The sequence below is a fragment of the Electrophorus electricus genome, chromosome 13, assembly GCF_013358815.1.
Source record: "Electrophorus electricus isolate fEleEle1 chromosome 13, fEleEle1.pri, whole genome shotgun sequence".
Lineage (NCBI taxonomy): Eukaryota > Metazoa > Chordata > Actinopteri > Gymnotiformes > Gymnotidae > Electrophorus > Electrophorus electricus.
In genome coordinates, this window is record NC_049547.1 from 20,369,809 (window position 1) to 20,389,728 (window position 19,920).

The 19,920-nt window shown below is 41.5% G+C and overlaps 1 protein-coding gene across 1 annotated transcript; it reads right to left on the bottom strand.

The window, feature by feature from the left end:
- Positions 1-1,018: 1,018 nt before the first annotated feature.
- On the bottom strand, positions 1,019-19,479 carry LOC118242353 (cytidine monophosphate-N-acetylneuraminic acid hydroxylase-like). Its single transcript, XM_035532947.1, has 15 exons — positions 19,382-19,479; positions 17,870-18,104; positions 16,581-16,672; positions 9,354-9,463; positions 8,763-8,953; positions 8,119-8,199; positions 7,968-8,034; positions 7,556-7,637; positions 6,069-6,206; positions 5,481-5,616; positions 4,410-4,553; positions 3,048-3,222; positions 2,052-2,168; positions 1,728-1,843; positions 1,019-1,181 (listed from the first exon to the last, which is right to left on the bottom strand). Exons 2-15 carry the CDS (start codon positions 18,067-18,069, stop codon positions 1,019-1,021), a joined length of 1,812 nt encoding a protein of 603 aa, XP_035388840.1. The 5' UTR covers positions 18,070-18,104; positions 19,382-19,479.
- Positions 19,480-19,920: the final 441 nt, after the last annotated feature.

The following is a 19,920-nucleotide window of genomic DNA, read 5'->3' on the forward strand; positions in this document are numbered from 1 at the left end:
GTTTATATTCACCTAAAGGTAGTACTGTTTTAATATGGGTTTATGAAAAAATGGTAAAGTGAAATGTGTGCAAACTTACTCGGCTGATAGGCAAGGACTCCTACTCTTATGTGGTAGTGAAATAGTTTTGACTTTATGGGCAATGTCTTAGAAATAGACAACTGTACTGTCCCCAAGCCCATTAAACACATTAACATTTTATATGGATTTTTGAGAAAATGATACAGTATTATCTGTCCAAACTTGCACTGGTGATGGGCAAAGTCTCCCACTTGAGTGGTAGTAGAACTGTGTTGGCATTATGGGAAAATTCAGAAAAATACATGACCATACTTTCTCTGAATTAAATGGACATGTAAACATCATTACAAATACAAGGACTTCAATATAGATTTATGAAAACTGGTGCAGTAGAATCTTTAAACATTAGAAAATTATTATTATTATTATTATTATTATTATTATTATTTAATTGCCTGAGTCATGTCTAAAGCTGTTGCAAAAAAAATAAAAATAAAAAGCTATACCACAGATCACAGCAATGACCACAGACAAATGATTATTAATGCACACATGGAGAATAAAGATATTTATTACACAAAGACATGCACACACAATCCTTTAGTGAATCAATTAGTGGTAGCTCAGTGGTTAAGGTACTTGACTTGTAATTGGAAGAATGCTGGTTCAAGCCCCATCACTACCAAGTTGCCACTGGTGGGCCCCTGAGCAAGACCCTTAACCCTCAATTACTCAGGTTGTACTCAGTCATAATTATAAGTTGCTTTGGATAAAAGTGTCAGTTAAATGCTGTAAAAGTGACTCAAACAATTAGTGATATATCGTACCTATAAATAGACCCCAAATTAAAGAACTGGAAACCCAGAGAATGGCGGATGTAGTGCTCAGTCCATCACTGAAAAAGAGGGACTTGAAAAAGAACAGCTCCAGAATGATTTTTGTTTTTCAGACATTTTTTGTTTTGGGGTTGGGGTTAGGGTTAGGGTTAGGGTTGGGATTACGGCTGGGGTTGGGTTAGGGGTAGGGGCAAGGGTTGGGGTAGGGTTGGGGTAGGGGTAGGGGTAGAGGTAGAGGTAGGGTTGGGTTTTTCCCAACTTTTCAGGAAGGAGTCCCAGTCAGGTGCTGACAGGGGCAACTCAGACTGGAAATGTTTCCAGAACCTGGTGATCAAAAGCACATCACATGATTTAATATTACAGCATAATCTATGGCTGGAGAGCTGAATAGTTGCAAACATGGGTAGGAGGTGGTGTGTGTACAGAATTTCAGTGGGTATGAATTCATGTTTCCATACTAAGGACTCAAATCTGATGTTTTCAGCCAGTGAGGTGTGTTTGGAAACTGCTACTGCAGACGAACAGAAGCAATCACATTCTCCTTTGCTGGACGGCACAGAGAATTTGATCCAATCCATGATATCCACAATCAGATCACATAATATGCAAACAGTACAATTTTGCATCCCAAATTTACATTGAAAAACTTTATTTTTAAGTGTCTTTTCTTTGTCTTTCTCCCTCTCTGACAGTGTTGGCAGATTCTGACAACTGACACTGCAAACTCAGATAAGGAACAGACTTGGTTCGCCCGGCGAGGTGTGCCTGCCTAGACAGTAAATCACTGAACTTGGTTTGGGTGCAGTTGGTTGATTGATGAAGAGAGCTGGGTTGTGTATGAGTGTGTTTGTGTGTGCCCAAATGCCTTACTTGTGATGGTAGATGTCTGGCTCACGGCTGATCCTGTTATTAAAGCCGATATACAGGTCGTCCCACAGCAAGCCATTCACAACCACGTGCCTCATCACCCCAATTCTGTTTTGAATCTAAATACATGCGCATGTGCGCACACACACAATTATATAAAAATAAGATGAGTAACATTACCAGATTAGACAGTGTATAGTAAAAATATAATTTATCACATGCTCCAACCACTTAATGTATACATACCCAGTGTTAGCCATATTATTCATAGTTTCCATGGTTAAGATATGTTGCAAAAGTGTAAGGCTCTGATGTTTCCATGGTTACCTCCACATAGAAGTGCTCTCTCTGTGGCCTTACAGATGGGAAGGAAAGGTCCAGAAAGTCGACCAGGTAGTCATAGCCATCATCCCGCGGCTGGAAATCGTCATCTGTCTCAGTGACCTGTTGGGAAGGTATTTACTTATTTTACATCTTATAGAGAAAACTATACAGGAAATAAAAAAACAAAAAACCTATTTGAAGTTTGGCCCAAAGAGGCCAGCTTGCTTCAGCTTTGAACCTTCTGCAGTAGCTCTCATTAAATGATGTATAGTGACCAGTCTATCCTGTTTTAAGGCCCAGTCAGCAGCTACTGCAACTGACTAGGTCCAGGATTGCAAAGACAGAGGCCTCAAGACAATCCATCTAGTCTGTGAACAACGCACCAATACCTAAGCCTGCAGCAGGAGTTAAAAGAACATGGCAACCAGTCTGAGGAAAATGTTTAGATATGCCTGGGCAACATATACATTTGGCTGAATCTGAAGCTGTCAAAGTCTGTTACTGAATTTTGTCTCATAGAATTCCCAGAGTTTTTCCCATGTTATATTTATTGCCTGGTATAAATAAATAAGATACTACAAATGGCTCCTAAACACAGTACAGAAGAAATATGTCACTGTAAAGTTGATGTCACACACACACACACACACACACACACACACACTGCATTAGCGTCTGTGCTCTTAACCAGTCCCTGAGCCGCCTCCCCTTTGTGTAAAACTGTGTACAGCTGTTTGTTCAGGGTAGTGGCCTTTAGGTCTCAGGATATATTTTCCTTTGCCCTGTGACATTAAGGGCAAACAAGAGACAGGTTTGGCTAGATTTTAAAATAAGAGTCTCTGTGCAAACAGAGGGAGTGTAGCACAATGGTTGCTAGATTGAATAGAATCACTGACCAGGAGCACTCTAAGATGAACACTAGTTTTTCCTTCAGTAGAATGAGGTAGCAGGACCATCAGAGCAGTTCCACATTTAAAAAGTGCTGTAAATTTTAGTTACCCGAATGACCAGGTTGTAGTTTTGGAATCCTGCCCAGTTGTAATAAAACTGGATCCAGCTTTTGTGTTCAAAGATTTTGGATGAGATGGCAGCGTTTAGTTCGTCCACATACAAGTCAAAGTCCCAGCTGTCCTTCAAGATCTTTGTGCCACTCGGTGGCTGGGTAATGCAGTCTCTAGATGTATTTGCAGGGTTAGAGGAAACAAATACAGAAAAATTCATTTCTCTCAGTTGGTATCATATCTGACATTATTGTGTAAAATTTGCATAATTGTTCCATATTAAGTTAATTTTCATCAATATTAAAAAACAAACCAACAAAAACAAATTCAATCATTTATACAATGACACTGATAAGGTAATGTTGCTATTGAATAAAGGACTAAAATTAGATATTGTAAAGCTTGGTGTGCTCCAAATAGCAATTTTGTTTATACTTTCATCTTTGCAACATCATCCACAGCTTTGTTATACTACGCTGGGATGGAAAAGTCATTGGTTTATATAAACTGTGTGCCAATTAACTGCCAAACTGCTATGTGTCTGTTAACACGATAGCGCAATTATCTAATAAATGTTACATTTACATCCTGTCACGCTCCCCCATTTCCCTGGCTACCTATCCACGTCCGTGTTTTCCCACCATCATCTGTTTCTATGGTTTCCTGTCTCCTCCCCTTTAGCTCCAGCTGTTCCTCGTTGGTCCTTCGTTAGTGTTTCTGTTGAAACCTTGCTTCTTCGTCCCGTGTTTGCTGATCATTGTATATCCCCATGGAGCTCTCTGCGTTACCCGCTCTGTCTACGCTGCTTTCCCTGTTCTCGATCCTCATCAGGTGTTCTCTCGTCTGTTATACTTTTTCTCTGCATTTCTGTCTATGTTCCTCTCCTTTTTTCGTGTTCGCTATTGTAGATCTGTTTCCTGTGTGTGTCTTGTTTATTGTTTGTCTAGTTTAAGTAGCCCAGTTCAGTGTGTTCCCTGCTTGTCTTAGTTTTATGCCTCGTCGTTGTTCTCTGTTTTTCCTTAGTGTTTATTTCCTTTGTTGCCTAGTTCTTGCCCTCACCCTGTTAGCCTGTTATTCTTTGGTTTGTTCCTTCGTTCTGTACTGTGTTCTTTCCCTGGTTAGTCTGTTTCTGTTATTAAACTTATTATTCATTTATTCTATCCTATCTGTCTCTGTTCTCATTATGGCTTCCCCAGTTTGTGATTCAGTTCCTTCTCACGTCTGAGGCGTCGTCACTTTGCAAGTGTGTTCGCTCTCCCTCCCAAACGTTACGCAGCCCAATGAAATAGCAAAAATACTTCACTTTTGTTTATGGTACACAATAGTGAATTGCAGTATACATACACACGCACGTACACACCTGCCGTCTTGGTTTGTTAGAGCAAGGGCCAGGTCAAGCACAGATCCAGGCAAAGGTGTCCATGTGGTGATATGGGGACAAAGATTCTTGATCTTCTTATTCAAGTCTTCTGGGTTGTTCTTAGTATTAATGTTTTTTATGTACCTGTTGGATATAGAGGGGTCTGTTAAATATAGAATGTACTGGGTACTTTACAGTCTCTGCCTGGCAACGACAGTTATATTAGTTACGTTTATAAGCAAGTAATCTTTTGCGAAAATTGCTTTAGTGCTCAAGAATGTTCGATGATTTTATATATATGTGATAGACGGAAAAAAGACACTGTTTCCAACTTTAGCGGTAAAAGTATGTCAATACCTGAAATTTCGCAAAAAAATGAATTGAAAAATGAATTGCCATTTGCAAGTTTTCCCTCTCATGAGCTCGAAAACACACACACACACACACACACACACACACACACACACACACACACACAGCTGATGGGGGGACTCGCGGATTGAATGAGAGTGTTTTTCGGTCTCGTTACACTAAAGAAAGGCCGCCACATCCTGCGAGACACTGTATAGAAACAATGCTCGGTTAAAGAACAAACACATTTTGATTCATGTATCCTCCCCCAGTAGTTATCAGTTCTTGAATATCAGTTTGTGAATTTTCAGCCGTAAATAGCTTTCACCGCAGTCTCATTTGGATATAAATAGCCTAATAACACTTTACTGATCCCAAAGGAAATTGCAGATTATGCTAATAAATGGCACACAAGATTAGATCAATGGTATAATAATTGGCCTGTGACCCTTAATTGTTACGAGAAGGTTAAGAAAGCCAAATGTACACAATTTATGACAAACATGAAATGAAAGATGGGGAGATCAACCCCAACTTTTTTGTGGGCAAACCAAAACTTACACAAATTTAGCAGAAAATTACGTTACCACGCAGATATTGTTTCGCTAAAAGTCAGTTTGACGGACACAAGCTGAGCAGAAAAAAAAGTATTTTCGGGAATTTTCATTTTATCGCTTGCAGTTTAATAAAGATTCGATGAAAACGTAGCTGTTTCGCTACCTGTCGGATGGGTGAGCCTCGGTAAAGTAGCTCGCAAACGGGCAGTAGACTTTGGGCTGCAGTTTCGCCACCAGGTTGGCCGTATAGTGCAGAAGTTCCTTCCTCTCTCTGCTGATAAAGTGGCGCTTCCAGCTCTCTGCAGGAATTGTGTGGGGATTTTTATTTATTTTTTCTGTCATTATATTTCTAGATTCTTGTCTTTAAGTAACATTGTAGTCGGTCATATTTGACCTTTTCTTGAACCCTATGACCAACTAAGCACTTACCACGGTTTGCCTCATAACTCGCCAGTGTATTTGTAACGTAAGGAGGCTAAGCAGGATGCGTGGACGAGTTATGTTAAACAAACACATACATTTATTCACACAGAAACCAAATACGATGCAGCAATGAAGCTATCGTAACATCAAACACAGACAACAGTGCCATAGGGGTTTATATACATACGTAAATGACAAGCAATTACAAACAGGTGTGAAACGTGTGGGGTGTGGCCACATGGACGAACATACACACACCCACACAAACACACGGGGAGACACTTAGGAAGAGGGGCCGTGCCGCGACAGTATTTGACTCATAACTCACCAGTGTATTTGCCTTTGTGAAAGGTCATGGGAAATCCTGACGCTCCTCCAGCAAAGTCGCTCATCATCACGTCCACACCATGTGGAAGGCAGCCATTATTTGGACGTCTGCAGTCCACTGTGTTCAGGATTAGGTGTCCTGGGGGCATTCAGCAGATTCATTTCACAAATGCATGTGTGGTGGAAATTTGAATAAACAGCAAGTCAGACGTGATTAAAAGAGTAATTTATTAAAGAAAAAAGAAAAGATGTAGCTACATGAGGGATAATTCCTACAGCAAAAGCTCTAAAGGGGTAGACTGACTCTGCTCCTTATATCTAAACTTCACCCCCAGGGAGGGGTGCTCCGTCATCCTGTTTACCCATTCTCTGCTCCTTATGGCAATGAACATTCTTGCACGTACCAGAACACTCACCAGAACGGACACAGTTTGCAAGATAAGCCTAATTCCTCTTTTACGACACATGCAGGTCACGAAGCAACATTCTAACAGTCGTTTTGTTCACACAACATACAGAGACAGAATGTGCAGACTAAACTATTCATATAAGATTATATAATGAAAGGATTAACATGATTATATATGAATCATTACATATGAATCACACGAGAATACATGATCGAATAATATTTTCCATCACAGCATGATATGGAGTTTATGTACAATGAGCGTGAGCGATGCGGCTTTGCCTCCAGCTGCCCTGTAGCTAGTCTCCTCCTCTCCTCACTACACATTACATAGATCCACTAGCCACTATTGTTCTACAAAGACATATAACAATACATTTTGTTGTCTGAGTCACTCTCAGCAGCAGTGTGGTGGAGAGATGTTTGAAGGACAGCAAAGAGATTATATATATCAGAAACAGCTCTAACTCAAAGTAATATTTTGAGTTTTACAGTAGAACAACAGTGTTTCGGTTTTTTGAACTTCTCAAATCACTGAAACCAGTAAACTGTGATGTTTTCTTTCATTGGTCCGTACTATAGGAAGGAAGTTCATATCTTCCGCAACTTGTGAAAAAAATAACTTTTACCAGAAATGTCACAGTGGTGAAACCTAATATCAGAGATTATGGGGAGTTATGAACACCAGGGATGTTGCATACTCAAAGTTATTACATAAAGTAACTAAAATCATCTTTAAAAAAGCAGAATTAGCATTTTTTTAAATGTTAAACACACACACATACACACACACACACACACACGCACACACACACACACACACATACAGACACACACACACACATACACACACACACACACACACACACACACACACACACACACACACACACACACACACACACACACACCTAAATTTATTTGGTACTAATTATCCACTGCATCAGTTAATATATTTCATAACTAGGTATACACATTATTTGCCCCTTTAATGATTTCAGGTATTAAATGAACTTTGTAGTGTCTTTGAGCAACAAAACTGTTGAGTAGCATAGGCTAAAGTACAGCAACAATATTACCTTTATAATCAACTATTAAGCAGGTGTCTATCTCTGGGTGAACTCCATCCATCAAAATCATAAACCTCAGGTTTTTGTCAACCTTAAGGAAACATAAGGGGACAGAACAGACACTTGGAATGAATGTTTGCACATCAACACTGGTGTCACCCTGCTAAAAACCAAGCCTGAAGCTGCCACTGACAGGGTTGGAATATCTGTACGTCAGACGGTTTAGGAGAAGGTGAGATCAAGTCAGGAACAAACAGAAATTACTGCACTCACAGTGCTTCAGATTAGTCACAAAGATAGCGCACCATCAAAGGTGACAAAGGTATTTATGTTTTTGATGCTCTATTAAGATATTGTTTGAAACCGTTGTTTACATTTTCGGTAGCGTGAGTCACAATGGAGAACAGAAGAGGATTCTTACATTGTGCCAGACTCCGAAGGGGACCACAGAGATGTTAGTTAGGTTCACTCCGCTTCTAGCCAGATACCTGTGGCACCAACACAAACATATCTAGATGCCTTGACTCGACTGTCAGCTTCTACCGAATAGAATGGTGGGAATTAAGCCTTACCAGAACACTGGCCGTGAAGTGTCTCCCACGTATATGGGTATGTCTGGCCGTTGCTGGGCAAGGAGCTTCAAGGATGGATAACTGAGAAATTCGAGTGTGTGTAAAAAAGGTTCGAGCAAAACCAGCAGAAGACCCCAGTATCTGGATTTCGTAACAGTTTTCCTTCAAAAGCTCTCATGATGTAAGATTTGTAAGAATGCAATTAACAAGGTTGTGAGACAATTATGAATAATTATATGATCAGCAGTACCGATATTACTTTTAAAATGGTCTTGTTTGTATTCTTGTATGACATAGTATTAGTGTAATTTCACATGAATTTCTCTTTTTTCATCATAACTCCATTAGCATGGTATCTCATTGACTTGTTCAAATGTGGGCATACATTGAACTAAATTACTGGGTAGTTTTATAGCTTGTATGAAAATACTTGAAAACAAAGGCTTTTTTCTAAATGTGTTTCAAGAGTATTTCTAGATTCGGGTGTGATTTTACATTACATGTTCAAAATGGTGCTACAATTTTCAACACCATCACCTGGTTATTGACACCCCCCTTGCTCTGTTACTAATGTGTTACTACCGTGACTGTGCCATTGTTTGTCTTACATTTCAAGTTTTCAGAACACTACGAAGATGACCCACCTTAGGTGGTCCGAGTGTGTGTGGCTGATGTAAACGAGGTCTGCTTGTCTGAGCCTGTCCATGGCGTCTGGGGGTGGCTCGTGCAGAAGCCAACAGCCCCTGGCGAAGGCAGGACCGGTCAGCCATGGGTCAAACATCATCCTCTTGTCTCCAGCCTTTAGTTCCATGCATGCGTGGGTTATGTAGGTCAGCTTTACGCACAGCATGAAAAGATATGGTGTTTTGTTTTGTTATTCAGTTGGGCCTTGCTTCAGAAGCAAACAGAAAACATTTAGCTTCAAATATCAGATGGTGTGGAACAACAGTCAATTACTGACTACATAACACTGAAGCTTAAATATTACCATTAAATAAGCGTGTGGCCTTTCCACATCTGATTAGTTATAATTCATGAAATACTATGATTAACGTTATTCTCTATTAGTTATAATTAAATCAAAGAAACACAAGAAAGTTGTCAACAGTCTCACTGAGGTTGAGATGTAGGTTTTTTTTCTGATACCAGTATGAGTATATCCAGATCCTATTACATAATTTGTTAATTTTCTATGTGGTTCTATATGGAAACTGTTCTGTGTTTGTGCATCATACCGTGACCTCTCCCGGTTGCAGTTGTTGTGCTGGTCTGGAATCTACAGTCCAGGGTTCAGGAGGGACCAGCTCCACCAGCTTCAACCCTCCATCTTCAGACTTTACGACCTCTGCATGCATACACATACATGACAGACTGAAGTAACAGTGTTATTTGAAATATTTTAATGTTAATACTTCTCTAGGATATGTTTATGTGCAGTGGATAGTGTAAAAATATATTAATATTGCTGCTAGTCCTCCTACTACTATTACTACTAATATAATAAGGACATTCCTGACATCAGTAATTTTCTATATTGCAGACTTTGTCCCAATGAGTAATAAACAATATTTAGTAACTTGGAACAGTATATACACATAATTGCTATTTAGAAGATTTTTAAGATAAGATACATCATTTGTTGGGCTTTTGAGGGTGTTGGTGGTGGGAGTCTAACACCGTTTCCTTCTTCAAAAAGCCCTGTAAAGGATGTTGCTATGAATAAAAGCATTTGGCAGTTTACTAAATGTAAATTCAATATACAAGTGCTGGTCAGGCTTCTTTGCCCAAGCCTTTACAAGAGGGCCATTTTCACAGTTTGTCAGGACACAAATGGTATAAAGCTGATTAATGCTACGAAAAGCTGAAGTGGAATCTTGGTGTCAAAGAACTCGCGTATCAGCAGCGGGTGAAATGCTCCACAGCACGAGTTCCCTTGATATTGATGTGAAATTTCGCTGACAAAAGTCTAGTGTGACCACGGCTTTAAGGTGAAGAGGAAATCTTTGTGGTCGGAACTGTGGACCAGAAAGACAGTTTGCAGGAGCACTTCAGGAAAACCAGAGTGAAGACCACAAACTGCGAGAAAATTACTTACTTTGGAAAAAATATAGAACGTGAAAATTCAGTTTTTACGAGGTATGAGACCAGAAGCGCAGCTAAAAAGGGTCTAGAATCACCCGTTTCAGAATGAGGCTTTATTAACATACAATATACAGAGGGTGACTCAATTAAACAAAACAAGGAAGAAAAAACAAAACAAAAACAAACCCCCACACACACAATATTCTTAATGACAAGTAAAAATAACTCACAATGCCCATCTCAACCAAGTGAACAACAAAACCGGTAAAATGAAGCCTAAACAATAAAACAAGTTTTAAGTTTGGTTTATTTGTCACATACATAGTCATACACAGTATAACTCGCAGTGAAATGGTGGAGAGTGCTCTGTCCAAACTGAGGAAAAAGAACACAGGGGTGCATAGATGTACAAAAATATATTAACAATGTATGTACAATATATGTATATTATGTTTATATACACAATGTACAAGGTTGTGTGTATCTCTCTCTCTCTCTCTCTCTCTCTCTCTCTCTCTCTCTATATATATATATATATATATATATATATATATATATATATATATTTGTGTACACAATGTACAGAATGTACAGATCCATTTTGTAAAATGACATTTACAGTTTATATGTTTTTATGTTAAATGGTAATTGAATATATGCATACATATATACATATTACACACACACACATACATAATATATATATATATATATATATATATATATATATATATACACATATATACACACACACACACACACATATATACAGTTATGTTACATGGTGGTGGTGGTCCCCACAGTTTATCAGTTTCCCTGATTCAGGGCCCGAATGGCCTGTGGGAAGAAGCTCCTCTTCAGTCTCTCTGTCTTGGTTTTCAGGGAGCGAAAGCACCTCCCTGACCTCAACAGAGAGAAGAGCCTATTGTTGGGATGGGTGGGGTCCTTCACAATCCTCCTGGCATTGGTCTGGCACCGCTTGTAGTAGATGGTCTGCAGGTCAGGAAGTTCCATGTGAGTGATGCGCTCTGCTGAACGCACTACCCTTTGGAGTGCTTGTTTGTCCTGCTTGGTGCTATTCCCAAACCAGACTGTGATGTTCCCCGTTAGGATGCTCTCGATAGTGCAGGTGTAGAAGTTCCGCAGTACTTTGGAGGGCAGTCTGAAGTCTCTTAGGTATCTGAGGTGGTAAAGAAGCTGACGAGCCTTCTTTGCCAGGGAGTTGGTATGGCGAGACCAGGACAGGTCCTGCGAGATGTGAACACCAAGGTACCTGAAACTATCTACTCTCTCCACCGTGGTTCCACTGATCCTCACAGGTTGGTAGTGCCGCTCCTGCTTCTTGCTGCAATCCACGATCAGCTCCTTTGTTTTACTGACGTTTAGGAGGAGATTATTTTCCTGGCACCAGTTTTCCAGGTGTTTAATCTCCTCCAGGTAGGCCCTCTCGTCATTGTCTGAGATCAGGCCCATGACAACAGTGTCGTCAGCAAACTTGACAATGATGGTGGAGCTGGAAGTGGCTGTGCAGTCGTAGGTGTGCAGTGAGTAGAGCAGGGGGCTTAGGACACAACCCTGAGGAGCTCCAGTGCTGAGGGTGAGGGTGGATGAGGCACAGTTGCCCACCCGTACTGATTGTGGTCTGTCTGTTAGGAAGTTGGAGATCCAGTCGCACAGGGATGTATGCAGTCCTAGATCCTCCAACTTAGTAGTGAGTAGGGAGGTGATGATAGTGTTAAATGCTGAACTGTAGTCAACATTTTAACATAATTTCCCCTCCCTTCGTCCAGGTGAGTCAGTGTAGTGTGGAGCAGATGTGCAATTGCGTCATCAGTGGAGCGGTTGTGGCAGTATGCAAACTGCAGTGGGTCCATGGAGGCTTGCAGTGAAGATGTGATGAAGTCTCTGACTAGCTTTTCAAAGCACTTCATCACGATGTGAGGGCAACAGGGCGGTAGTCACTGAGTTCGGAGGGTCGAAGTTTCTTAGGGCTGGGGACGATGGTGGATCGCTTGAAGCTAGACGGGACGATACCAAGCGTCAGGGAGAGATTGAAGATGTCGGTGAAAACCAGGGCTAGCTGATCTGCGCAGGCTTTGAGGACCCTCCCTCAGATACCGTCTGGTCCCACCGCCTTCCTGGTATTCACCCTTTTAAACACTCTCCTCACGTCACTCTCCGTGATGATGAGAGGGCGCTGTTCTTTGGTGGGCCCTGCGCATGCGCCATTGGCTGCGCCGATAGTACCATTAGCACTAGTGCTGTTAGCATTAGCGCTGCTAGCATTGGCCTCGAAGCAAGCAAAGAATGTATTCAGCTCGTTTGCCAGAGACTCATCCGCACTCATCAGTCCGGAGGGTGGGCTCCTGTAGTCCGTGATCGTCCGTAGTCCCGGCCACAGGGATCTAGAGCCACTCTGCTGGAACTGTGTCTCTAGTTTCTTCCCGTAGCGCCGCTTCGCCTCCCTCACCGCCCTGCGCACTCCGTATGCTGCAGACTTGTACTCGTCCATGTTCCTGCTGATGATCCCCGCGTTGTAGGCAGCAGTGCGAGAGTTCAGAGCCTCACGGATGGTTCTGTCCACCCAGGGCTTCTGGTTGGGAAACTTCTTGATGGTGATTCTTGGAAACGTGTCATCCACCAGTTTCCCAATAAACTCCACTACTGCCTCCGTAAACTCGCTGACATCATCAGTGCTGCGCCAGAACATGTCCCAGTCCGCGTCATCCAGAGCATCCTGCAGAGCGGCCACCGATTGGTCTGTCCAGCGCGCGACGTCCCGCTGAACCGGAGATTCCCGTTTCAGCCTTTGTTTATATTTTGGTAGGAGGAAGATGGCGGCGTGGTTCGACTTACCAAACGGTGGATGAGCTTGTGCCTTACTTAGGAAATAGGAAAAAAATTAATTCATGCCTTCGTAAATTATAATGTAGTAAAAAGGTGGCCAGGCAGTGGTCACTGGTTCTGAGTGCGGAGGGGTAATCTGGCACGAGGGGGTGTCAAAAGGCTGTCCTTTTCTGACACCTTGGAGCGGTTCAGGGAAGGATTGGGGTGGTTCTTCTAGCGAAGGTACCTTAAAGAAGCGTCCTCCTACTACTAATATAATAATGACATTCCTGACATCAGTAATTTTATATATATTGCAGACTTTGTCCTAGTGAGTAATAATTCTATTTCATTAGAGCCAGAATTCATACATTTTTTATGCATCCAGTATCTGATTGTCTCAAATGCAGGATATTAGGGCAGGAGCTAGCAGGGTAGCCAGTAGCTTTGCTCCTTACATAGATCCGAGTATCAACAGATTCCCTGTGTCTGTAATGCTGAAAGCACAGTCAGGCACTTGTGGGTAGCTTAGTTGAGGCTCCCTTAAGGAGGGCTATGAGAGGAGCTGCTACATCACTGAAATGCCTAATAAAACGTCTATAAAAGTTTCCGAAGCCGAGGAAGCTCTGAAGTTTCCTGATAGTGGTGGGAACAGGCCAGTTGCGGATAGCCTCTATTTTTTTCTTTGATGTATGTCTCCATGGCTCTCTCCTCCTCGTGAGACAGGGGATATACGCAGGCTTTAGGTAATGTGGCTCCTTCTAAGAGTTCTATGGAGCAATCATAGGTACGATGAGGTGGCAAAATGGTGGCTTTTTGTTTGCTGAAAACCTCAGCAAGATCCTGATATTCAAAGGGAATGGAAAAGGTGCGGGAATCAACAGGGCTTTCAAGGGTAGTGGAACACAGAGTGACGGTGGGAAGGGTCAGGCGGTTCTTTGGGCATGCGAATGATCTCCTACTGATCATTCAGTAAGACCACCGAATGATCTCTTACTGTGACCACGAGATACTAGAATTATGTTGTGCCAACCATGGGAGGCCTAGTATAATGAGGAAGGCTGAAGCTTCTATAACAAAAAAGGATGTGTGAAGTGCACTGGTGGAGAGTTTGACGGTTGTGGTGCGGAAGGCGATGGAACCAGCCCCTAATGGGGACCCATCTACAGTGTCCAGGTGAAGGGACTTTGGTAGAGGCTCCACTGGAATGTCCAAATCCCAAACCAGATTGTCAGGAATGAAATTGCCCTCTGCTCCTGAATCTATTAATGCTTTAAACCAGGTAGATGAGGAGTGTGAACAAACAGACAGGTACATTGAAGGATTTAGCCACCATCCTTTTAACGGGAAGGGCTCTTACTTGGGCGAGTGGATTGGTCTCCTGACCTCTCCTATGGGCTGAGGAAACGAACCGGTTAGGTCTCGGACTGCACTCCCTCGAAACATGTCCTGCAGCACCACAATAAAGGCACAGACCCTACAGGAGGCGACGTCTTCTCTCCTCTGCGGACAAACGAGTGGAATCACATTGCATGGGCTCGGCCGGAGTTTCTCTTCTAAATTCTACTGATCTAATTCCTGGAGTGGGGTGATTGACGTGAATATGATTGGTTCGGTGCGGTCTCCGTTCTTGAATACAACGATCCATCTGAACGGATAGTACAATAAGTTGGTCAAGAGTCAGCTCATCATCACGACAAGCCAGTTCATGAAGTACTTCAGTGTTTAGGCCATTACAAAACACGACCAGCAGAGCTGCTTCATTCCATCTTTCTACCAGCGGCTATAGTGCCAAACTCCCAAGCTTAGTCAGAAACTGCACGATTGCACTGGCGGAGTTTAGTGAGCCTCTCCCCTCATGCGGATGATCAAAAACTGCTTTAAACTGGGCGAGGAAGTCATTATACGGCAGTGTCTGAGTCGTTTCCCAGATAGCTGCAGCCCACTCCAGCACTTTGTCCGTTAGCCGTGCAGTAAGGAAAGATATCTTGGCTTGGTCGGAACGGGGGAATGCCATTAAAATATAGGGTGCACTGTAACAAAAAAAACCCTACATTTGTCCAGGGAGTCGTCATACTTATCGGATCTACTCACTGGAACAACAGGAGAAGCAGCGTTGGAAGTGGTTGCTGTAGCAGCAGCAGGGGAAGCGAGTTGTGCTGGGGAGATGTAGTCATGGCCTGTAGTTGAGCAGTAAGGTCTCTTAGACACTGTACAAGTTCAGCCATTTGGACCTGTTGGTCAGTTTGTTGTTTGGCAAGAACATCCAGAGACCGTGTGACTCCTTCGAGGACATGCTGGTGTTGACTGACGACCTGTCTTCGGCTGTTAACAGCCTCCATTAGAACCTCCGAATCCACCGTCTACACTACATAGAGGCGAACTATTCTGTAATGCTGAAAGCACAGTCAGATGCTTGCGGATAAAAGGCAGCAGTTTTATTGTAATCCGTATCCGTGGCGGTTAAACTAGCCAGGGTCAGAACCAGAGTGATACAGTCCAGGGGAATCGCAATCATAAGGGTAAACAGTCCAAGTCCAATAAACCGTAGAGCAATAACACAGGCAAACAAATTCAACAAGGGGTATGCAAAAATCGTAGTTGAGAGAAGGAGTAACAGTGTAAAATCCTGAAAAGGAGAGAACCAGGGATTGATCCCAGGGCAAAGCCTTGTCTGGCATCAATAGCAGGTTTGCATTAACAAGTGGTATAAAAATAAAGGCTATGGAATTTTCCATAGTCCATCAGAAAGCAGGTAGGTAGAAACCATGACAAACCCAAAGTAAAAAAGGAGAAGTGAAAAGAATCCTGTAGAAATCACATTCTCAGATATAACTATCCAGGTCTCGGTAAAAAGCTCTGGCGAGTAACACTCCGTGTTACTATTCCACGTTAGTCACCTCCCTACATCTTACAAAAACCAGTCACAAGAGCAGAATTAATACACAAAACGGTGCAGGTCCAAGTGCAGGAGAGATGAAACGCTTCGTAGTGACTAGGCGAGAGTCAGTGCTTGGAGCCCTCTTATCACAACGAAATAATCAACAAGAACGTTAACGTAACAAACTAAGACAAACATGAAACGAGTAGTTACAAAATATATATCAAAGAACCTAGCTAAAAAATATAGATGTGGTGCGGATACATAAGGAGCAAACGAACAACGTTTGAACAGCGACAAGACGCTAAAATAACCGACAAACGTAACTCCGAAATACACGCACACAAAACAGCATCGGGAAACACCTGCGGCAGATTACACAAAGCAGACACAGGTGAAACTAAAACAACAATCAAAACTAAAAACAGAAACCAAAACAAAAGAACGTACTGCAGGCATCGCCATGACAACCGCGACAGTGAGAAAGGAAGGTACATGTGGATCCACAGAGCTCAGAGCAGCCGAATGAGACGTGGAGCGATTTAAAAGACATACTGAAGAGTGAGGAAGACTTGAAAAGAGAGCAAAACAGAAATGTAAACAAATATGAAGCAGCAGAAAAATATAATCCATCGAGAAATAACAGGAATAGATGCTTTTACTAAGAACTTACTAAGTTCTTCCTGTAGGAAACTGTCTGGTGGGTTCACATACTGCATGGTGGCGACATTAAGTTTCCAGTTGTGTTTAGTGCAGTGCACTGTCCTAGTTTAAAACACACACACACACACACACACACACACATAAAAACACATACACAAGCATACTTCGTTTACCTGCTAGAATAATATATTATTTCTCTGTAGTGTCAGTTGGACTTCATGGAAAAGTTTAAATAAAAGACGATACATTTATATCTAAGGATTTTTAGCAAAGTTATTTGTTACTTGGTACAAGAAAAAAATCCTTGCATTGTATTCATTGTAGTTTATTAGTGTGTTGTAGAATTTTTGGGGTTCTGGTTTAATTAGTATGACTTTGTGGGATTTTGTTGGGTGGGGAATTTTAGGTTTAAGAAAGTAATAAGCTAAGAAAGGGTTTGTTATAACCATTTTGTCTCGTCTCTTGCTATTCTATTGTTATATAGAGTTCTGTCTGATAAAAGGTAATGTTGAATAATTAATAATTATGTCAGAAGCATTCAGGAATTACACTGTGGAGTGTGGCTGGGGGTCATCTCAATAGAATTTGGAGGTATACAGCTATATAGGACACCTAGGTAGCTCACGAGCAACAATGGGATCTTTAAAACTATTAATTTCTTATTTGATTGAAGGCGAACCTAGACCCTCCTCCCTATATAAATTCAAAAAAATTCCCTGAATCCCAGAGAGAAAGTGGCTTTCTGTGTATGAAGTAGGTTTCTTTGTAGAATTCTGTGTATGAAATTAGTTATCTTTGCATGACTCAAACCTTACTGTCCATGTGATGGCTTGGTTTTAACGTAAAACATTTAATTAGACAGACGAAGCCATCACCTTCATGTTTTCCAACATAGACTAGATGTGGTTATTTTCTTTTGGCCCCCGTTCATCCCTGGCACTAAAATCCAGTAACAAGTGAGCCGGTCACAAGTGAGATTTAAGTAGAGATGTAAACAGGGTGCAAGGTGTTCTTTTCAGGTGGTCCAGGATACAAATTGGCACACCATCAAAGGCCCACATTGCCAACTGTATTATGGGCCAAGTCAGAAAGGATAGAATTGTTGTGATGGTGGGAAAGCACACAAAACCACTTATTCAAAGCTTGCTAGCTAGCTAACAATAGTTTAGTGTTAAGTCTCAAAATCACAAGTGGTCATTGGAGGCACATTTGTGAAAATACCGAATGTCAATGGCTGTCCATTCAGTTGTCCCATCAGTTGTGATACATAAGTGAAAAACAAGCCCCCACATCACATACCTCCCATCAATGTCTTCAATGTCTTTTATGAATTTTCCTCCTTGGTGTTTGCATTGGTTCCTGCATGCTCTCACGGTGTTCTTATCTTTGTAGATCATGAAGCACTTTCCAGCTGGACTCTTCTTAAAGTTGATTCCTTCAGTAAGGCCCAGGACTGCAGTGGCATCCAGCTCCAGTACAGTGTGAGAGGCGTGAGACATTCCTGCTCGCCCAGCAACTGACCAGGAAACAGCAGCTAGAAAGAAACAGAACCATCCCACTAGCTGAACCTGTCTAACCTTCCAAATTTACAGAACCACTCTTGGTCACTGTAAAAAGCAAAATATATGAATTTTTGTGAATGTTTTTATCAAAAGTAAGAAAGCCAGAATTAGCTAATTAATTCACAATGCATACATGTAGTCTATTAATGCTCAGTGCACAAATTTATCCTTTTAATGGTTGATTGTTTGTATAGGCTACTATAATTGAATACTGCAGTTTTTGAGAAAAGATTCCCCACTCCTCTGCAAGCGGAATTGAGTGAGTTATAGCAAATTGTTTGTGTTGCTCCATGAGGAGTGAAGTGCCCATTTTAGTTTTTTCTGGCCTCTAGGCACGCAAGCAACGCTTCAGGCCTGCAATGTAGGACAAACAAATAAACTACTGCCCAGAGTTTATTCATGATATCCCTTTATATTGCTATTTTCCTGTTTCTTTCCCCAACCAGAGGACATCGAGGTGGACCCACACTTCGTAGACGTATATGATTTGAATGTTTTTGTATATCTAATTTTAGGAGACGCACTCTGTGACTGTGTGTGCCTAGAGCTGTGGGGTTGTTTTGTTTTTTTTCCTTGATTGAAATGTGAGTTCTCACAATTTCTTTTTTGCTAAAAGGAAGGCAGTAGTTAAGAGGTCGGGGCGCTACATGAAGTTCAGTTCAGACGGTACTAAATGAGTGAGAGAGGTAGAAAAGAGTCTGTTTAAAGCGCATGTTTTAGACTGAACTACATCTTGTACATATTTTTCTTGTGTTCATTGTATGTGTACATCAGATTTGTAAAAAAAAGCTTAAACTGTTTATGTTTCAGAGTCTGTACAGTCCCTCTTGAAAAGCAGCATCAATAAAATAAAAAAAACCTCCTTCTTTGTTTCTGTAGTTTGGGTGTTTCCATCTGATATAGCAGAGATTATGTTTTGTACTGATAGGTTTCACATCAACTAAACCTTCCCTCACACTTTGCATCCATTTCTGTAAATAAGGATACATTTAAATAAATACAACCATACTGCCCCCCCCCCCACACGCAAACAGACTTAAATATCTATAGTTAACATTACCCCAACAATACTGTTGAACTATTCAAACCCTAATAAAACTATTATTAGTTCATGAAACAAGACAGTAACTAATTGTGTATATCTAACTAATAATTAATTGAAAGATAGAATCCTTTACTGCCAGTACTCTGAAAACCAGGATTTACCAATAACTGAATATACATTTAAAAATCAACAATCTTAACTTACCTTAAAATTAAAAATGACAGAACTTGTTGATTTAATTCAAGCAGCAACCAATCCAGGGTACAAAGTGTCTGTGGTCTGTCGAGGTCTCTGGTTTGAGGAGGGGTTTGTTCCTTCCGTTTTCCGTTAGCCGCACCCTACCGGGGTAAAGAGGTTTCCTGTGTTGTGTACGCTGTGAGAGTAAAACGACCATAATATGCTGACTAGATGTAAAAGGATTGTAAGGTGTTGATTGTGATGCATCCTTGAGTATTACAAAGATCATGATATAAGTGTATATAAATGTCCATTAAACCAAGACAGATCATTTCTCACTGCGTATGACTACTAGTAAGCTAGTAACAACATCATAGCACCCACTGAGCTTAACCACTGAGCTTAACCACTGAGCTTAACCACTGCCCATTTTTTTTTGTTTGTTTTTGTGAAGAACTCCAAAAGGACCAGAACCTAAACCATGCTGCCTTGTACATTACCTCCAGCAAGGCTTGCTGAGTAGCCTTGATCTCCCTGACGAGGTCAAGCTGTTCCTGGGAGTGCTT

What these genes read in the sequence shown, in the direction of transcription:
- LOC118242353 (XM_035532947.1), bottom strand. Translation starts at nt 18,069, where the DNA reads ATGTCTCACGCCTCTCACACTGTACTGGAGCTGGATGCCACTGCAGTC. An exon ending in ACTTCACGGCCAGTGTTCTG is followed by an intron (nt 8,035 to 8,118) that starts GTAAGGCTTAAT and finishes TTGGTGCCACAG; the next exon opens with GTATCTGGCTAGAAGCGGAG. An exon ending in GAGGCTCACCCATCCGACAG is followed by an intron (nt 4,554 to 5,480) that starts GTAGCGAAACAG and finishes TATATCCAACAG; the next exon opens with GTACATAAAAAACATTAATA.